We start from the raw sequence: 18,777 nt of genomic DNA, 5'->3' as shown, positions 1-18,777 counted from the left end.
AACCCATAGACACGATAAAAGCATTATCCAGCTCGTCGCATTATGTTTATAGTGCACTTTTTTATGTTTCACCAGGAGGTGCCCAAGGCGGGTTTTTAATCCCCCTTGCACCAGTAATTCCAGTGTGCAGTAAATTACTAATTTTATGTTCCACGTTACTGCACTATACGAGTTTTTAGCACTTTGGTGTGCTGCTGTGTGCAGCAGGCTCTTGGAGGCTGGAACTCGATAAGTACTTGTACCGTGGTATCACAGAAATACCTTAAACCGTGGTTATAACAAATATTTCTTTTTTAAGAAGGTACCATCATAGAACAATACGACAAGGTGTGTTTTTAGAATAGAAATAAAACAATTTATTTATTCTTACCAATTTTATAAAATATATTATTATATTATATTAAATATAAAAATGTAATTATTTTTCCAATGTGGTTTTACTGTTCTGTGAGATACTAAAAATCATGAACAAAATAATTAATTATAATTTAATAAACCATATAGGTTCAGTAAAATAAAATACAAATAAAAAAAACGTTAATAATATTTTTCTATAAATTTCGTAAACCAAAATTTAGAAAAATTACCGTATACTATGAATTGTTTAAAAAAGTTAAGATTTTGAAAATTCCGGAAGTTCTTCTGTTGGTCACATTGCCAAATGCCGCCATTTTCCCGCGTTTATGGGCGCTATCTTTTGTGAGTCGTTGAGTACCGAGTAGAAAAGTGACTTCGGCTTTCGGCAATCGGCAACGTTCAATTTCATTATATTGTTCCCTTTAAGTGTTAACTATTAAGTCGTTGATTTAATTTTTAGTATTTTAAATTTTCTCACTGAAACCCGCTTTGTATTGTCGGTGTTCTCAATTAACTCTTCTATAATATAATTTATTTTTCCCGAACCTAATTACCCAATACACTATGTTTGAAGCAAGACTTTTGAAGAGTGGCCAGCTCAAAAAGATTTTGGAAGCCATTAAAGAACTATTAAAAGAAGCGACATTTGATTGTTCCGATTCTGGGATTCAACTTCAGGCCATGGACGACGCCCATGTCAGCTTAGTATCCATGTGTTTGAAAAGTACTGGTTTTGATAAGTTTCGCTGTGACAGGAACTTGTCAATGGGCATCAATCTAGAAAGGTATACATAAGCACATTATTACTTGTAATAGGTAGTTGATGAAAATTATATTTATTAATTTATTATGTTTGTATATTAATTTAGCATGGTGAAAATCATGAAATGTTGTTCTAATGATGACATTATGACTATCAAAGCTCAAGATAATGCAGATACTCTCACTATTATGTTTGAAACATCGAACCAGGAGAAAATGTCAGACTATGAAATGAAACTCATGAATTTGGATCAAGAACATCTTGGTATACCTGTATGTTGAAAGTTAATCTTTAATTAGTAAATTTGTTTTAAAATATTTGCCTAGAACAGCTAAATCCCCCCACATAACCTAACCCATTGTTCTTTCAAAATTAATTATTTTTTATTGCACATTTGATAGAAACAATTTAATATATTCAGGTACGTTTTGGGGGTTCAAAATTATCATAAATCATTTTAAAACTTAACGAGACCTACCTATTGAACATGGATTATTAGGAGGGCAGTTTTATTAATCTGAACCAATTATGAATCCAATAGCACCTTGTAACATAAACTACTTACTAATTGATAATTAATTCCTTAGTTCAAATAAGTTTTTTACATCATCAGTATGATGACTCGTGTCAATTTTTTATATTACTGAATTACAATGATAATATGGTATAGAAACTATAATATAATATTACAGTAATCACTCAATAATTCGAAAATCTCTAAAAATCAAACTAAACGCTGAGTCCCTTGAGAAAACCTCTATAATTAGAAGAAGATAAATGTATTTCGGTCTCCTCGATAATTCAAAATGTGTCTGTGGAACACACTCTACAATTAAATTTTTTTCCATGAACCTCTAATTCAAATTTCCTTAAACGCAATTAGGTTATAATATGTAAGTTCATATGTATGTACATATATAGATTATGTACAATCTATACATTTGATGTACTCGTAATGAAACTAATAATGAAATATTATCGTAGTTTATAAATGTTATCGTACCTTACCTACATAATCTAAACTTAAATGTGTAATATATACTTAAAATTTTTCACCTCTCATTAATTCAAATTAATTTGTTTTCCCTCGATTATTCTATATATTGATTAAAAATTACTAGTATAAATTAGATTATGTGATTGTTGAGCTGTAATAGTCTAGTTATGGAAGTTGTATAAATAAAAAAAGCCACCGTGGTCCATGATGATAATATAGTATACGAAAAACGATTTTGAACTGAGACAGTTTGTCTGTGTAGAATATTTTATTTATATTGTTATTACTTATTATTAATATGGTAGCCGGTTGAATTAATGTTATAAAATTACAAAAAATAACTACAGTTGTTATTCTTGATTATTTAATATGTAATTTCGTCCAAACTTAAAATAACTATTAAAAAAAACTGTGTTTATGTATATTTTTAGATTTTTTGGTTAGGTATGTATTTAAAGTTATTTGTTTTTGAACAAAAGAAATCGAGGATGATTTAGAAACCAATTTTATAAAAATATGAACTTCAAACCCTCATAAAAATTTAATTTTACTATCTTGTAGACATTTTTTTTTTTGATTAAGGTAGACAAACTTATGAGAAATCTTGTATTACAGAAATATTTTAAAAAATATCCAACTATTAATAATTTCCAAGTTTTTATGATTTTACATATTTTATCAAGATTTGAACTTTAAATGTTTATAAAAAAGAAATTGTAACTGGATTTTTAATATTTTTAAAATTACATCATAGCAATATATAGGAGCCTTGTATTAAATTGTCAAGCTTTTTTATCTAACAAATAAAATTTTATTGACATTCGTAGAAAAAAGCCAAAAAAAAATTAGAAACTGAAAATGTCCGTAAACAGTTAAAACAAATCAAAATATTTTGAAAATTTTATCATGTATTGAGATTTTCATGTATCTACTGGTCATTTGTTTTAGAGTTACACCAAAAACCAAAATCGATTTTGTTTAAAAATCCTGTTTTTCCTTAATGTTTATGTTGTATTCCCGGCACTTTTAGAAACTTGGGAATTTTAAATTTTGACCTCCCTAATGCACCAACTATATTCACTTTGCCATCAAGCAAGATACTGTTGAAGAAAATCAAAGCAGTTTTACCGCCCCAAACGATGACGACAGACAAAAATAAAAAAATTATTATAAGACGTAGGTATACGATGAGTGCAATGAGTAACATTCAAAGCCATGATTAAAGTCAGCTCTCTATGTTTATATGTATAGTCTGTCCAGCGAGAGAACATGCCGCACACCACCAAAACTGGTTTCCCCGCGCAGCACCCTGTCATAAGTTTCGATAGCAAGATGACACGGGGGTTGCGCAGAATCGGTGCATTCTCTCGCTGGAGAGAGTATAGGTACGTGTTAGCAGCCATAACAAATCCGAATTCTCGTGGTGAGAGATTTTTTTTTCTTTTACAGCTCCCAGTAATTTATGAAACTGTAAATTGGCCTGTCAATGATAAAAGTTGGACCACCCTGCTTTGAGCTATGTCAACTGAATATAATTTTTTTTAAATATAAAACCATACTTACTATTTGTATAATGCATAATGGGTTTTAATTTATTATGAGTTGAAATATATGGGTGATGAATGTTTATATTTTTATTTTTAGGAAACAAATTATTCTTGTATAATTAAGATGCCTTCGACTGAATTTGCAAGAATTTGTAGAGATTTGAGTCAGTTTGGAGAATCTGTTATTATTGCTTGTACAAAAGATGGTGTAAAATTCTCTACTTCGGGTGATATTGGATCAGGTAATCTTAACAGTATTTTAGTAATATTGTACAAAATAGTTGTTAATTGTTTTTATTTAAATTCAATTAGCTAATGTCAAACTTTCGCAAAACTCATCAATCGATAAAGAAGAAGAAGGAGTTACCATTGAAATGCAACAAGCTGTATGTTTGACATTTGCTTGTCGTTACCTGAATTTGTTTTGTAAAGCAGCTCCATTATCTCCACAAGTACGTTATTTTTATAGTTTGGTGAAATTTATTTTATTATTTAACTAACATTTATTTTCATTTTTAGGTTATTCTATCAATGTCTGGAGATGTCCCACTAGTTGTAGAATACCAAATTGAAGAGTTGGGTTATATCCGGTATTATTTAGCACCTAAAATTGAAGAAGACGATTAATATTAATTATATCATTTATATAAAATAGATCTTAAGGACAAACTTATTACTTGAGCAATTTAACAGAATTCTTATTTGTATACATGGAAAAAAAAAACAGTTTTAATATTTTTATTTTCATTTATTTCTATTAAATATTTACAACATTATAAGATCGTAAAAAATAAAGTACTGAAAGAAATGTAATGTATAGTAATTAACAATAATTATTGAATTACTGAGCATATAATAAAAGTACACTTTTAATATTACAATTTCACATTATTATTGGGATTTGGGATAAATATAATAAATATTTGCTATAAGTAGAAAATCTTTGAAAATAATGTAAAATGGAATGAGATCCTAATTATTTTTACATCACTATATACACTTTATTAGGATTTTACACAATATTATAATATAATTCAATATATGCAGGAAGACAATGATCGTTTTATCATTGTTGAAAAATAATTTTTATTTCTTAACATCTGCTTATTTTGTACTAGTATCAAAACTATGATATATTTCAGTAAAAGTTAAAAAAAAAAAATGCTGGAAAGATAAAAAGCGATGCACTAAAACAAAAGTAACATTATTTAATATAAAACAGTATGAATTTGGTATAATTTTTTACAACACTCATGTGTTGTAAATTGTCTTATAAGTAAATTGGAAGTAAAATTTTAAAGGAGCTCATTATCGATATACATGACGTATAAGCTGTCGATAAAAATTGAAAGATTTTAAGGAAAGTAAATTAAATTGGAAAGTTTCCATGTAAAATAGATTTGTAAATTCAATTATGCAATTAGCAATTGAGTATATTCATGAACTCTCTAAAAATAAGTTAGACCAAAAAAGTAAAAATGTAATCTAAATTTATGAACAATTATGTTAAATTTAATATTTTTATGTTGTAGGGGGTACTTCGTCTTGGGCATTACAGTATTCGACCATGGCATTAGGACTTATAACTGTATCATGTAATGTTCTCATGTGTCTCAGTAAATTACTTTTTACATTAAAACCTTTATTGCAGACACCACACTGGTATGGTCGTTCACCTGTGTGCGTTCGACTATGTATCAACATGCTCGCATGCGACGGAAATGTCTTTGTACAAGTTGGACACACTTTGCGGCCATTCATTATTCTCGGTCGCGGTCTTTTGGCTGAAGGTAATATGCCCGATCCACCACTCGCTAAACTATTTGTAATGGCCAGCTGTTCTTCTGTATGTGCACTTTGAATATGCCGCACCCAATCTCCGGGTGTCTGGTACTCTTGTTGGCATAGTTCACAACGTAAGGGGGGTAACTCACCTCCGTCATCTTCATCCTGTTTTGTAATTTAAAAAAAGAATCTTTAGGATCCCATTAAAATGTTTACAATACTGTTTGCTAACCAAATAGCTGCATAGGCGTAATTTGGGTTAAGTTTAGGGGGATGCTAGATTTATGTCGATTTAAGTGATGAGTGGGGGGCTTTGCCCCCCCCCCATGATTTTATACACCTTTGCATTAATCTTAATATAAGCAATTACCTATAACATAACACATTATTATCTGTATTATTATCCTGAGAGTATGTTATTAATAATATGTTAATATTATTATGATATTATAATATTATCATATTGTTATAAATTATTCCTATGTATTATTATGAAAATGATAGTCTTAGAAATAAATGTTTCCAAATACCTATAACATAATATTATAGTCAATAAAAATTCAATGATGCTATCAAAAATTGCGTCTATGCATATAGGTATATACAGATTATAGGGTTGGGCATATCATAGTTACATGTAACTAAGCTATGTAGCTCTGTTACTTTTGTAACTTCTAACAGGTAGGTAACAAATTATTCATTTATAATGTAACTTGTAACCAGTTACAAACTTTCCTGAAACTTTATAAAAAATTTACAAGTTACAATTAAAGCTATATTGTACTTTTTGTGCTTTATTAATTCATAAGTGGGTCTGCAAAAGCAAAAAAAAATGTCTATACTGGAAAGTCATATTAAATTTTTTACGAGCGTTTGAAGTTAGACATCGGGTTTCTTCCCGTAAATTAACAAATTCTCATACAACGATTTTCTTATTTAGTTGTTATTTAATAACCAATAACCGTAGATACTTGAAATGTACACCATATGTTTATTCTATCATTTAAGATTCTGAGCGGATCTATGAATGTATTGATTTTACAATGATGTGTGTTTTTTTTTTGTGTCTTTCATCACCTTTTAGGACAATAAAAATGATTTTCTTCAACAGTATCTTTTCTGATAGGAAAGTGAATCTAGTTGGTACTTTTGGGGGTCAAAAGTAAAAAATTTTCAGTAGTTTAAAAGCGCCGTGAAAAATTAACGAAAAAACGGGAATTTTTACGGAAAATCGGTTTCGGTTTTTAGTGCAACTGAGCCACTTATTGATATTTATAGAAAAAAAAAAAATAAAAAAAATGGAAACTAAAAATGCCCGTAAATAGCTCAAAATAAGTCAAAATATTTGGAAAATGTTATATTAGCATTTTCTATACACCATAACATTTTCCAAATATTTTGAGCTGTTTACGGACAATTTCAGTTTCCATTTTTTTTAGTTTTTTTTCCATAAATATCAATAAAATTTAATTGTTGGTTAAAAAAGCTTGAAAATTTAATAGAAAGCTCCTAGTACATTGTTTCAAAGGCAGATGAAAAAATTAAAAATCCAGTCACAATTTTTTTTTTTAAGCATTTTAAGTTCAAATATTGACAAAATACGTAAAATTCACAAAAATGTTCAAATTTTTTGAGTTAGAAATTCATAAAAATGTTTCTATTTAAATCTGAGAATAGAAAATGTAATACAAGATTCCTCAGAAGATTGTCTATCTTTATCAACAAAAAAATGTCTACTAGCAAATCAAATTTTTACAAGATTGGATATTCATTTGATTTCTCATGTAACGATTTTGTTATTTCACTGAATGTTTATATTTTCATTTTCTATACACCATACAATTTAGAAAATATTTTAACTCTTTTTGAGCTGTTTACGGACATTGTTAGTTTTTAATTAATTTGGTTTTTTCCTATAATTGTCAATAAAATGTTATTTGTTGGGTAAAAAGCGTGAAAATTTAATACAAGACTCCTGATATATTGCTTAAATTGCAGTTGAAAAATATTAAAAATACATAGGCACAATTTTTTTTTATAAGCATTTATGGTTGGAATTCCGACAAAATTTACCAAATTTAAAATTTAATAATTATTTTGTAATTAAAAATGTATAAAATGATCAACTTTTATAACTAAGGATTAAAAATTTAAAACAAGGTTCCACGTAAATAGGTTATATATAAATTACTTTATTCACAATAATATCATAAAATATACTAAGTAATATCATAGGCTGACTGACCGTCTTTGCTAAGAATCGTTTTTCTTTGGTATATATATTTTATCATTGAATTCAAATATAACACCGACCATTACAGTGACCCACTTATAACCTACTGTACAGCATGGCGACACCCACTTGCCCAGTTGCCCACCTTTTTCAGTTATTTTTTTCAATAAATGTAAATTAAATTTTCTTCGTTTGGTCAAAATGCTTAAAAATTTAATACATAAGGCTGAAGGGTCCTCACACATAGTTACAATAGGTACCAGTTTAAAAATATTAAAAATATATTATGGTCAAGATTTTTTCTTATATACGTTCATTTTGGTTTTCACAATTTATCAGGCCACTGGATATTCAGTGGTTGTACGATTATAGTTGATACATTTTTTTTCCTAACATAACGACTGTGACGTGATTTTACCTAACCCCTGGCCGGTCAATAATTCTTTATAGGTACATTTACTAATGTAAGTTTTAACTTTAAATGTAACTTAGTAATAACATATAAGTATACAACTGTAACTTGTATCTAGTTACTCAACCATAGGCGCAATAAGTGCGGGCTTGGGGGGGCTTAGCATTTTCTTTAATTTTAACCAGGCAATTTTTGACAGCAAGCTATTTTTCTTATCACTAAAAATCATAATTCATAACGAGTTGATAAAATAATTTTAAAAAAAGTTGACGAATTTGGTGTTTTTTTTAAAAAATCGTCCTTTTTTCAAATTAAAAAAACCCCAAATTTGTTCACATTTAAAAAAAAAAATTATTTTATCAACGCTTTAGGAATTAAGATTTTTAGTGATAAGAAAAATTGCTTGCTGCCAAAAATTGCCTGATTAAAATTAAAAAAAACTTTGATTTTGATGATATTAAACAAGTAGTTATACTGAAGATGTCTACCTAAATTTGTATACATTGCTACAAGTAGCTTTCGCTATACTTGTTAGTTGCGCAACCTGCAAATGTTCAGTGCGGTGATTAAAAGCTTGTCAGAAAACAACAATGAGACAAGAACGAAGGGACAAGATATGTATTAATACTGAATATCAAAAGAGATGTAACTATAATAGTCTTGAGTGAGTTGAGTCTAGACACAAAAACAATTATTGATACATTTTCAGTAACTAATAGAAAATTAGTATCTATTGATTTTATATTATTTTATATGATTGATATTACTTAATATTATGTACATGTTGTATTTGAGTAAAAGTTGAATTAAAAATGTGTCGTGGTATAGACCTATATAATTTTAATTAAATTTTTTTAATTCACTTCCTAGTTTTAAATTAATTTATTTGTGTATTGTTAGTAGCAAGTCAATATATTAGTGAGGGGGTGCGGGGGCGAAGACCCTGCGGGTCTCTGCTGTTGATAAAATTCTAGCCCCCCCTTTAAAAAAAATGATTCTAGTTGCGCCAATGTACTCAACATAAAAGAATCTAGTAACTTGTAATCAGTTACAATAAATTGAGTAACTTGTCCAGCCCTGGGTATATAAAATAAATATAATACACGTACTGTGGTTTTTCTCCGTTTTCTTTTTGGTAAATCGGTAATTGAGCCTAATTCATGAGTTTGTATGTGTCTAACCCAAAGGGCTGGCGTTCGAAATGTTTCTTGACACATATCGCATGTCAATGGAGCATAATAATCAGAATCAGCTTCCTCGTCATCATCGTCGTAATTGGAATAAAGTTCCTGAAAATGTACATGAAGAAAATCTTTATTTTATAAATATAATAGATATTGGCCTAAGAGGATGTCAGCACACTACCAACTTGTTTTATTTCCGATCCACGTGTAAATTAGCAAATTTGCTTTCAGTAGGACCAATCATGTGTTGTTAGCTTTAATATTAGACTAAATTAACCTATTAGCTATTGCCTATTCTCAAAGATTCAAATTTAATGTTATAAGAACATTATTTGTATTTGTGCAGTTAGCTTTTTTTACAATGTTTCAACTTTTATTCGATATACTTGAACGTTTTCAGATTATAATATTGTACGTAGGTACTCGTAATAACTTGCTTAAAAATTGAAATATTGTAAAAAAAACCAACGTATAAAATACCAATAATGTTTTTAATTTTAAATTTGACAATAGGGAAATTTACTTTTTATGCACATTCTTGTGAGGTAGGTCGTAGGTATAGGTATTAACTATTAATGCACCTAAATGGTACCTACTTAATTATGCCAGTCAAAACTTAATATCTTGGGGAACATATTATAATTTTCAATTCCATACTTGAATATGTACTTTTTAAAATCCCTTACCGGTTGAATGGTCATTTCAGTTCGATCACTGTCGTTCCATTCCAACGGTTCTTCCTTGACGGTGATCTCCAGCTGTAATGCATTGTGCATGGGGTCTTCGTTTTCAGAATTTTCTTTTTTCACCTCGCCGTCATCGTTGTCCTTGTCCTTTTCGTTTTCCTTGTTCTCGTTTCCGTCGGACAACACCGATAGTGGCATGTCACCTTTGGACTTCTGCTTTGACTTGTCGTCCTTGTTGTCGGGCGTCTGCTGTCTGGGCACCACGCCCACGGTGTTTTCGTTGCTCCGGCACAGCCCTCTCACCCTCAACACTTCGCCGGCCTTAAGCACTCGGTCCAACTGGCTGTTGGTGACCGTTGCCTCACCGCTGTACATGTACTGGAGCAGTATGCAAAGTGTACGGTAACTGATGTCAGCCGGCAGTACTATTACCAGGTTGTTGGACAGGCAGCTTTGGAATACCTGGTTCAGGTACGCGCTACAGGCCGACAATACGAAACGGTGCGCCGACACGTTGCGGCCGTCAGTCGTACTTAGGGTCACGTCGGTGAACGCCGTGGTGCCGTGTAACGTTGCAATAGTCGAATGTAAATGAGCACCGTGACTATGCCATTTCAATTGGTAATTTTCAGCATTTGCCATATTGGACATAATGCCGGTGGTAACCTGAAACGAAATAGCGTTCGTAATTTATTTATTGCCTTATTGTGGGTAGGTAGTTTTCTAATAATATTAATTTAATAGGCTGTAAATAAGCTATAACGCCCAATTAATAATTGAGTATGTATCCCCAGGTGCGAATCTAGGGTGGGACTAAGGGCCTTTAAACCCTCATTAAAAATTGTATACATATATTACATTTAATAACCTATTGTGTTTAATTATTTAAAGAATAATCCGTTTGTCTATAACTCTATAAATTTAAAACATTAATACAATTATTAATATTGTTATAAAATATCTATAATCTATTACCTATGACATAGGTCCTATATACTAAAATTATAATTGTATTTTTTTAATTTCCTCCCCCCCCCATATTTTAGATTTCTAGATCAACGCTCTAGTGTCCATGTATATTATGATGACTGTAATATAGGTATATTATATTATGTTATAAATTATAATTAACATCAAATAAACAAACCCTATAGGTAACACCCCCGAAGTTATCAAACTTATAGTGACGAATGGAACTACTACAAGTACCTACGTTGTTAAAATTGTTTTATTCATAAATGCAAATATTTTAAGCCTTATAAGTAGTAAATATAATATTATCATTAATAACTTCAACTATTTAATCACATTTGAAGTCTGGTGTTTAAAAATTAGAGTATATTAAAAATAATAAGTGGATACTAAAAAAACTTAAACTTGATATAGAAAGTAGAGACCAAAATTTACCCAGTACAAGTGATCCAAATTATAACAATGACTCATAGTGTCCAGTGACAGTAAAGACAAACCAAACTATAAGAGATCGGGAATAAAAAAAAATAATTCAGGCCTTAATAAGGCTATTATTATTTGGTACCTAATTAACTTTCAGTAGGGTCAATATAATCTATACATTAAAAAAAAACTATTATAAATACTTAATAGGTTTAAATATTAAATGAGTCAGCATTTAGTATCAGTACACAAATACACTCGCAAACTTATGATCATCGATGTTTCAAAATCTTATACTTATACTCTTAGCATTAGTACATAGAGACCAATATCATGATGTTGACTAATGATAAAATCTGAAAAGTATATACGACTTTGAAAAATGTATGGATACCAAATGAGTTGGATAAATTTCCCATCAGTGGAACAAGAAATCTCAAATTTCAAAGACACTGGTTACTGGAATTCTTTAGGCTTTCACCTTTCGTATTCGGAAAAATTAGACTGTACTTTTTGCAAATTCTTAAGAAATTTTTTCTTTGGCTCATCCACTATCAATCTATCTACAAAAAGTTATTGTTGACTTAGCATCTGCAATGAAGACTACTAACAATTTAAGTGTTCTCAAACTCGTTAATACGTACCACCAACGTCTCATGTTAATCGTTTCACTCAAAATTAAATGGAATGTTTTATTCATTGTAACCTAACATTTTCCAGTTTGTAGAAGTATTAAAAAATGTTCAAACTAACATTTATGCTAAAATGTGGAAATCAAATTTAACAAATAAACGAAGAGAGGATGTAGAAAAATAAAATTGTTATAAAAATAGTATGGCTCAGTTTGAAAACAAAAATATATCACGTCTTGAGTTCATTCGAAAATTGTAGGTACCCAAAAATTTACCCATTTTATAAAATGAATAAATAGTTACTATTAGAACAATAAATATTTTATTATATATTTAAAATTTTTAACCACACCATTTATATAAATGACAGTCCTCACTCCACAGTGGGAAGGAAAATATGTATATTATATCAATTATTAACCAGGAGTCCAGGACGCAACTCGTGTCTCGTACATATGTTGTGAGAAAAACTAGGATTTGTCCATAGGCGTAATTAGGGGGGCTTGGGTGGGCTTCAGCCCCCCCCCCAAAAAAAATTCTCATAGACCCTAAACATTTTATTTATAATTTACTTATTAAAAATATGCTAGATCTGAAGCCCCCTTATACACCTATGGATTTGTCGTGACAAAACCACGGACGCAACTCAGACAAAATATCATTTATGGACGCAATTCAAATGCACCGCTATGTATTCATTGCGTCTATTGGCTACTTCATCTCGCAATCATACCTTAGCTTTACTAAGCACAAAAATACACTCTAGATTATTCAGAACTTTATATCAAACAAACTAATACAATTATCTGAAAATGAAATAGAGACAAGTATGGAAGTGATGTCAATAAACAGTGGCCAATTGTCATAAGCTCATGAGACAATATTCTAAATAAAGAAGTTCTACTGTGGAAACAAAGATGGATAGCCATATGCCCTTGCACTTTCATCGATACAATAAGTTTTTGTGATGAATTACCGTTCCCTAAAGTATATGACATGTCAATTAATAATAATACGAATAAAAATTAATAATTTATTGAAGTTTACGATACATTTTGTTTAGGTCATCTACTATGTTAACTTCAATTTCTGAAGGCAAACATCGGCCGGCGTCACTAGTTCCCGGATGGGTGACCACCCGGGTTTTTAGTGACGAATCCTAGCCTAACATACACGTGTTTCTCCACCAACCATAACCCCCTACAAAATGCTAATGACCATTTTAGATTTTGAGTGTAGCAATATGAATGTATTGATTTTTTAATGATATACTTACCTATCTATACGTTTTTTTGTTGTGTCTAAAACTGTAAAGACAATTTTTATAGCATTTAATGGCTCAACCTAATCAATCTTCTTCTTTTATGTCGATAAAGGCTTTTGGAAGTAAATTGGATTTAGTTTTTCTTAAGGGTAGAATTAATTCCCAGTATATATCAAAATAAAAAAGAAAAGATTAAAAACGTTTACGGGAGTATTTAGTGAGCACCAGGTTTAAACAAAATCGAATTTGTTTTTGTTGTGATTCAAAAATGTAAAACAATTTTAATTCGATAATTATAACTGTAGATGCAATTTTCACAAAATATTTATATTAGAATTTTCTAGAAATAAATTATATAATTTTGGCTCTTTTTGAGCTAATTAAAGACGTTTTCGAATTATGTTGATTAATCATATAGGTATATTGTATATATCTAGCTAAAATTTAATAAAAAAAAAATTTAAATTTGAACTTAAAATTATTAATATATTAGTTAATATATTAGTATTTATAGGTACTACCATCGAATATAAATTCTATATAGGTTAGGTTAACCTAATTTCTAACCTAATCTAGTATTAGATTAATATAATTACGATGTTATTTAAACATTAGAAAGCCATTTTTAGGTTCCTATAGTACCTAACAATTTCACGTATAACTGACCACTGGATTAAATTAACGAAGCTGCGATTAATTTATTAGATTCTGAGCGAAGCAATGAATGTATTGATTTAACAATGATGTGTGTTTTTTTTTTATTTTTTTTATTTTTTTTTATTTTTGTGTCTGTCATCACCTTTTAGGACAGTAAAAGTGCTTGGATTTTCTTCAATAGTAACTTTCCTGATAGGAAAGTGAATCTAGTTGGTACTTTGGGGGATCAAAAGTAAAATTTTTCCAGTAGTTTTCACAAGCGACGTGAAAAACAAAAGAAAAATTTTGAGAAAATCGATTTTGGTTTTTGGTGTAACTCTAAAACAAATGACCGTAGGGACATGAAATTTTGACTGAATGTTTATATTAGCATTTTCTATACACCATAAAATGTTGAAAATATTTTGATTCTTTTTGAGCTGTTTACGGACATTGTCAGTTTTAAATTTTTTTAGTTTTTTTTTTCTATAAATATCAATAAAATTTTTTCTGTTGAGTAAAAAAGCTTGAAAATTTAATAGAAGGCTCCTAGGTTATTGTTTCAAAGGCAGATGAAAAAAATTGAAAATCCTTAGTCAAAGTTTTTATTTATAAGCATTTAAAGTTCAAATTTTGACAAAATACTGAAAAATCACGAAAATTAGCAAATTATTTTGAGTTGAGAATTCATAAAAATTTTTCTTTTTAAATCTAAGATTTGAAAATGTAATATAAGATTCCTCATAAATTTATCTACCTTTATCAAAAAAAAAATATCTACAAGAAACTTAAGTTAAATTTTTAGGAGCGTCTGAAATTTATATTTTTACAAAATTTGATATTCACTCGATTTCTCATGTAACAATTTTCTTATTTTATTAAAACGAATGACTGTAGATACTTGAAAATTTCACTGAATGTTTATATTAGCATTTTCTATACACCATAAAATTTTGAAAATATTTTGACTCTTTTTGAGCTGTTTGCGGACATTGTCAGTTTTCAATTTTTTTAGTTTTTTTATCTATAAATATCAATAAAATTTTATTTGTTGGGTAAAAAAACGTGAAAATGTATATAAGGCTCCTGATAATCGTTCTAATAGCAGTTGAAAAATATTAAAAATACATATGCACAATTTTTTTTATAAGCATTTAAAGTTCAAATTTTGACAACATTTATCAAATTTATAATTTAATAATTTTTTTTAGTTAAAAATGTATAAAATGTTTAACTTTTATGGCTAAGGATTGAAAATTTAAAACAAGGCTCCACGTAAATAGGTTATATATAGATTACTGTATTCACAATAATATCATCAAATATACTTGGTAATATCATAGGCTGACTGACCGTTTTCGCTCAGAATCGTTTTTCTTATACAATGATATTATATCATTGAATTCAAATTTAACACCATCCATTACAGTGACCCACTTGTAACCTACTGTGCAGCAGAGTGACATCCACTTATCCACCTTTTTTTTTTATAATGATTTGTATAGGTAGGTATGTAGGTATGTCAATTTTTTTTGTTTTAAATTGTTATTTTAAATTTTAATTGAAAATTTTAAAAATATTTGTACTAATTTTAAGGTATTTAAAAGGATTTTAAATGTTTAAATTTTCTTAGTTTTTTTATAATTTGATAAAAATTAAAAATCTTTAAAATTGTATATAACATTCCCTTAATCCCTTATTTAAGTGATTTATATAAACTTTTTATGGTTTTCCGTTATGTTTTAATTTAAATATATAATACAAACCCAATAATTATAATTGCCAATGGTTAATTTTATGATTTTCCACTTCTTAACTCGGGATATATTTTTTTTATAAATTAATAAAAAACAATCGTAGTATGGAAATATTTACTCTATTACAGTACTTAAGTATCTTCAGTATTGAAGGCAATCAAAGCAAATCAAGTAAAATATGAAGACATTAATTTTCTTTCAGTAAAATATTTCGAAACTCAAATTGAAGATAATATTTATCATTTTTGTTGAAAATGCAGAAAATTACCTAAACTACTTACAAGTACAACAAAAAAGTCGACTAGCATTCTGAATTACCAATGATTCCATTTTTCATAAACATTTAGTTTATATAGAGCAAATAAAAACATCGTAAGTATATAAAATACAAGTTTTGTTGTGTGATAAACTTATAATGATAACTGATAATAATAATAGGTAAAAAAAAACATTTTCCTAATTTGTAATAATTTGGAACTAGCCAACAGGAGGAGCTAAAATTAAACTAAGAGATTTTTAGCAACCCGAGCACCTACTTATTATTGTGCCAATAGGCGAGTAACTAAATATTATATATATATATATATACATATATATAATATATAAGTTACGAAAATGTATAATAATGTAAAGCACACGTGCTGGAGTAGTTTTTCTCACGATCAGCAAAATCTGCACTACACCATGTCGAGTTGAAAATCAGTGTCATAAATATTTATGCCTGGGTGGGGTTCGATCCCACATCGAGCCGCCGAGGTTATTGTTATACTAATAATACGTTACAATAATAACAATACAATTATTAAAAAACTGATTAAATATGCGTTGTATATAGGTACTGAGAAATGTGTATTCCTAATAGGGTTAGGTTACCTATCATATGTTCATAATACTATAATAATATACAGTATAATTCGTCAAGAATTCGATAATTTATTTATTCAGATTCTCATTTTATCAGAAGCTACTTAAAGTTCATATTTTCAAATATGAGTTTTTTTTGTAACAGTTGGGGAGTGCTTTGTGGTGATACAAGCTTTTTAGTTCAAATGAGAACCAATATTTTTACTGTAAACTGTTGTGCAGATTGTTTTTCTATAAAAAGTTATCTACTCAACAATTTGCAGGAATAAGGGAGATTCTCATTTAAAAATAAGAAGTTGGTATCGTCACCAAGGCCGGATTAAGGGGGGCCAAGAGGGGCACGGTCCCGGGGCCAATTAATTTTGGGGGGCCATATTTATCCCCAAAATATATTTTTTTTAACGCGTCCAATACAGTTTTAAAAAAAAATATGTAAGTAGGTATGTAGGTAAATTATTATTAATAATTATAAAATAATTGTTTTTTTTTTTTTTGAGCATTTTAGATTACCGATTTAATTATTTAAGTATATAAAAAGGTAGTTATAAGAAAAAAATGTTTAGAGTAGCTTCTTGTAGCTCTTGTAAATTAGGTATTTCAGTTGAAAGTATTAATGCATATTATATTAAAATTTAGAGAACCATAGTTAACCTAGTGAACCAAAATTGATCAATTTACCGTCAAAATGTTCAGAAAAAAAGCTTTAGCAGAATCCATCAAAAAATATGGTGGTAACCATTTGAAAAAATAAAGTCGATTTTATTATTGGTTTAAAAATGTTGAATAGGTTATAAAATAATTGCCTGTTAAAAATAGAGAAACTTGTCTTTTTTTGTTTTAACGAAATTCCATATCATTGATCCATAATTGTTAAAAAAAGCCGCGTACAATGACATATAAGATACATCCTGTATATTTTTGTATGGTAAAAAATTATACAATAATATAAAGTCGTTAATATGTAATGATACAATTATTTTGAAGTTAAAGTTGAAAGGGGGGCCACTATAAGTGTATGGTGTCCCGGGACCCAATTGATTTTTAATCCGGGCTTGATCGCCACTGGACACTCCTAATTTTGTATAAATAATCGAAGTATGAATTTTAAAATATGGTCCTAAAGTAAGTATGTGTTAAAAAAATTGATAGATTAGAATTTGAGTTAATTCATTATTAAAAGGGAAAAATACAGCATACTTGGTGTATCAGTATCACCTGCAATATATATTATATCCAATGCAAGACGCAGCACAGGCGAAGTAGGTATATATTATATCATGTATAATATGATCTATATACCGAAATACTATCTATGCATGATGTAAGTCCACTGCAGAAGCCTGATGTAATAATATACTCTGCTTATAGTGTTATAGATAAATTATAGCTGGTACCTATATAAAGCCTCGTCGGAAACCGGTTTATGGACGAGCTTTTTACCACAGCGTTCCCATCATCGGCTAGAAATATAAAATTAACGTAATATTATAATGTTGTTATAGTCACGACACATAATAATATAATTGTATAGCCAGGTGGTGGTGGTGGTGGTGGTGGTGACGATGTGCGATTACTACTATATATATTATGTAGGTACTATGGTACACCCGCTACGATGACAGATACCTCGGCTTCTGTTCGTAATATTTTTTTACCTGCGGTCGCTGGCCTTTCGTCCGGCAACGGATCCACAACGCCAACTAGTACGCTGGCGCGCGGCTACGACGACGGGTCCGGCAGCTGCTGACGGCGGCGGCGTCGGCGGCGATGCGTGTGCGGTGGCTGCTGCACGGGACGTATGAGCGGCGGACTGGTCGGCGCGGCGAAAATAAGCTGTCGGCGAGGCAGGAGCATGAACACGCGCTATACGCACACTGCACGGGGGCGACTTGTACGGGAAACGCGCGCGGCTTCGCCGACGGTTGAGCGCAGGGAAAAAAAAATCGATAAACAATACTGATTATTGATTTTGGCACCGCCGATGACGCGGCGGCCGCCACTGTACCGTAGTCGCAGTAGTCGTCGCACACTATATACACCGAGCACGCGCCGCCGCCGCCACCACGTTACATCCGAGCGCTTCTCCCCGTCACCCAACCACTCTGGCACCGAGCAGGGTGGTGGCGCCTCCGCGACGGCGGGGGGAGCTTATTGCCGAAAAACCCAACCTCCTTGGCAAGTCAGCGGAAAACATTATACGACGACCGCGACGCTGCAGCGTATATAGGTACACTGCAGCGAGTTTATAATTGAAATTACAATTTA

At 30.1% G+C, this 18,777-nt stretch overlaps 2 protein-coding genes across 3 annotated transcripts; one reads left to right on the top strand and one right to left on the bottom strand.

The window, feature by feature from the left end:
• The first annotated feature begins 628 nt into the window (after positions 1 to 628).
• LOC132939881 (proliferating cell nuclear antigen) lies at positions 629 to 4,545 on the top strand. The gene is made up of 5 exons (XM_061007291.1): positions 629 to 1,142; positions 1,227 to 1,392; positions 3,762 to 3,906; positions 3,977 to 4,116; positions 4,184 to 4,545. Exons 1-5 carry the CDS (start codon positions 922 to 924, stop codon positions 4,289 to 4,291), a joined length of 780 nt encoding a protein of 259 aa, XP_060863274.1. The 5' UTR covers positions 629 to 921; the 3' UTR covers positions 4,292 to 4,545.
• Positions 4,392 to 18,551, bottom strand: LOC132939880 (zinc finger protein 774). Of its 2 annotated transcripts, XM_061007290.1 has the most exons (5): positions 18,168 to 18,551; positions 17,907 to 17,972; positions 9,965 to 10,630; positions 9,204 to 9,383; positions 4,392 to 5,614 (listed from the first exon to the last, which is right to left on the bottom strand). In XM_061007290.1, exons 3-5 carry the CDS (start codon positions 10,613 to 10,615, stop codon positions 5,186 to 5,188), a joined length of 1,260 nt encoding a protein of 419 aa, XP_060863273.1. In that variant the 5' UTR covers positions 10,616 to 10,630; positions 17,907 to 17,972; positions 18,168 to 18,551; the 3' UTR covers positions 4,392 to 5,185. The 2 variants fall into 2 exon arrangements, with proteins under 2 accessions (XP_060863273.1, XP_060863272.1); XM_061007289.1 differs by lacking the exon at positions 17,907 to 17,972 and having other exon boundaries at positions 18,168 to 18,550.
• Positions 18,552 to 18,777: the final 226 nt, after the last annotated feature.

The sequence above is a fragment of the Metopolophium dirhodum genome, chromosome 2, assembly GCF_019925205.1.
Source record: "Metopolophium dirhodum isolate CAU chromosome 2, ASM1992520v1, whole genome shotgun sequence".
NCBI classification, from domain to species: domain Eukaryota; kingdom Metazoa; phylum Arthropoda; class Insecta; order Hemiptera; family Aphididae; genus Metopolophium; species Metopolophium dirhodum.
The sequence above is the reverse complement of the archived record's forward strand: the minus strand, read 5'-3'. Positions and strand labels throughout refer to the sequence as shown.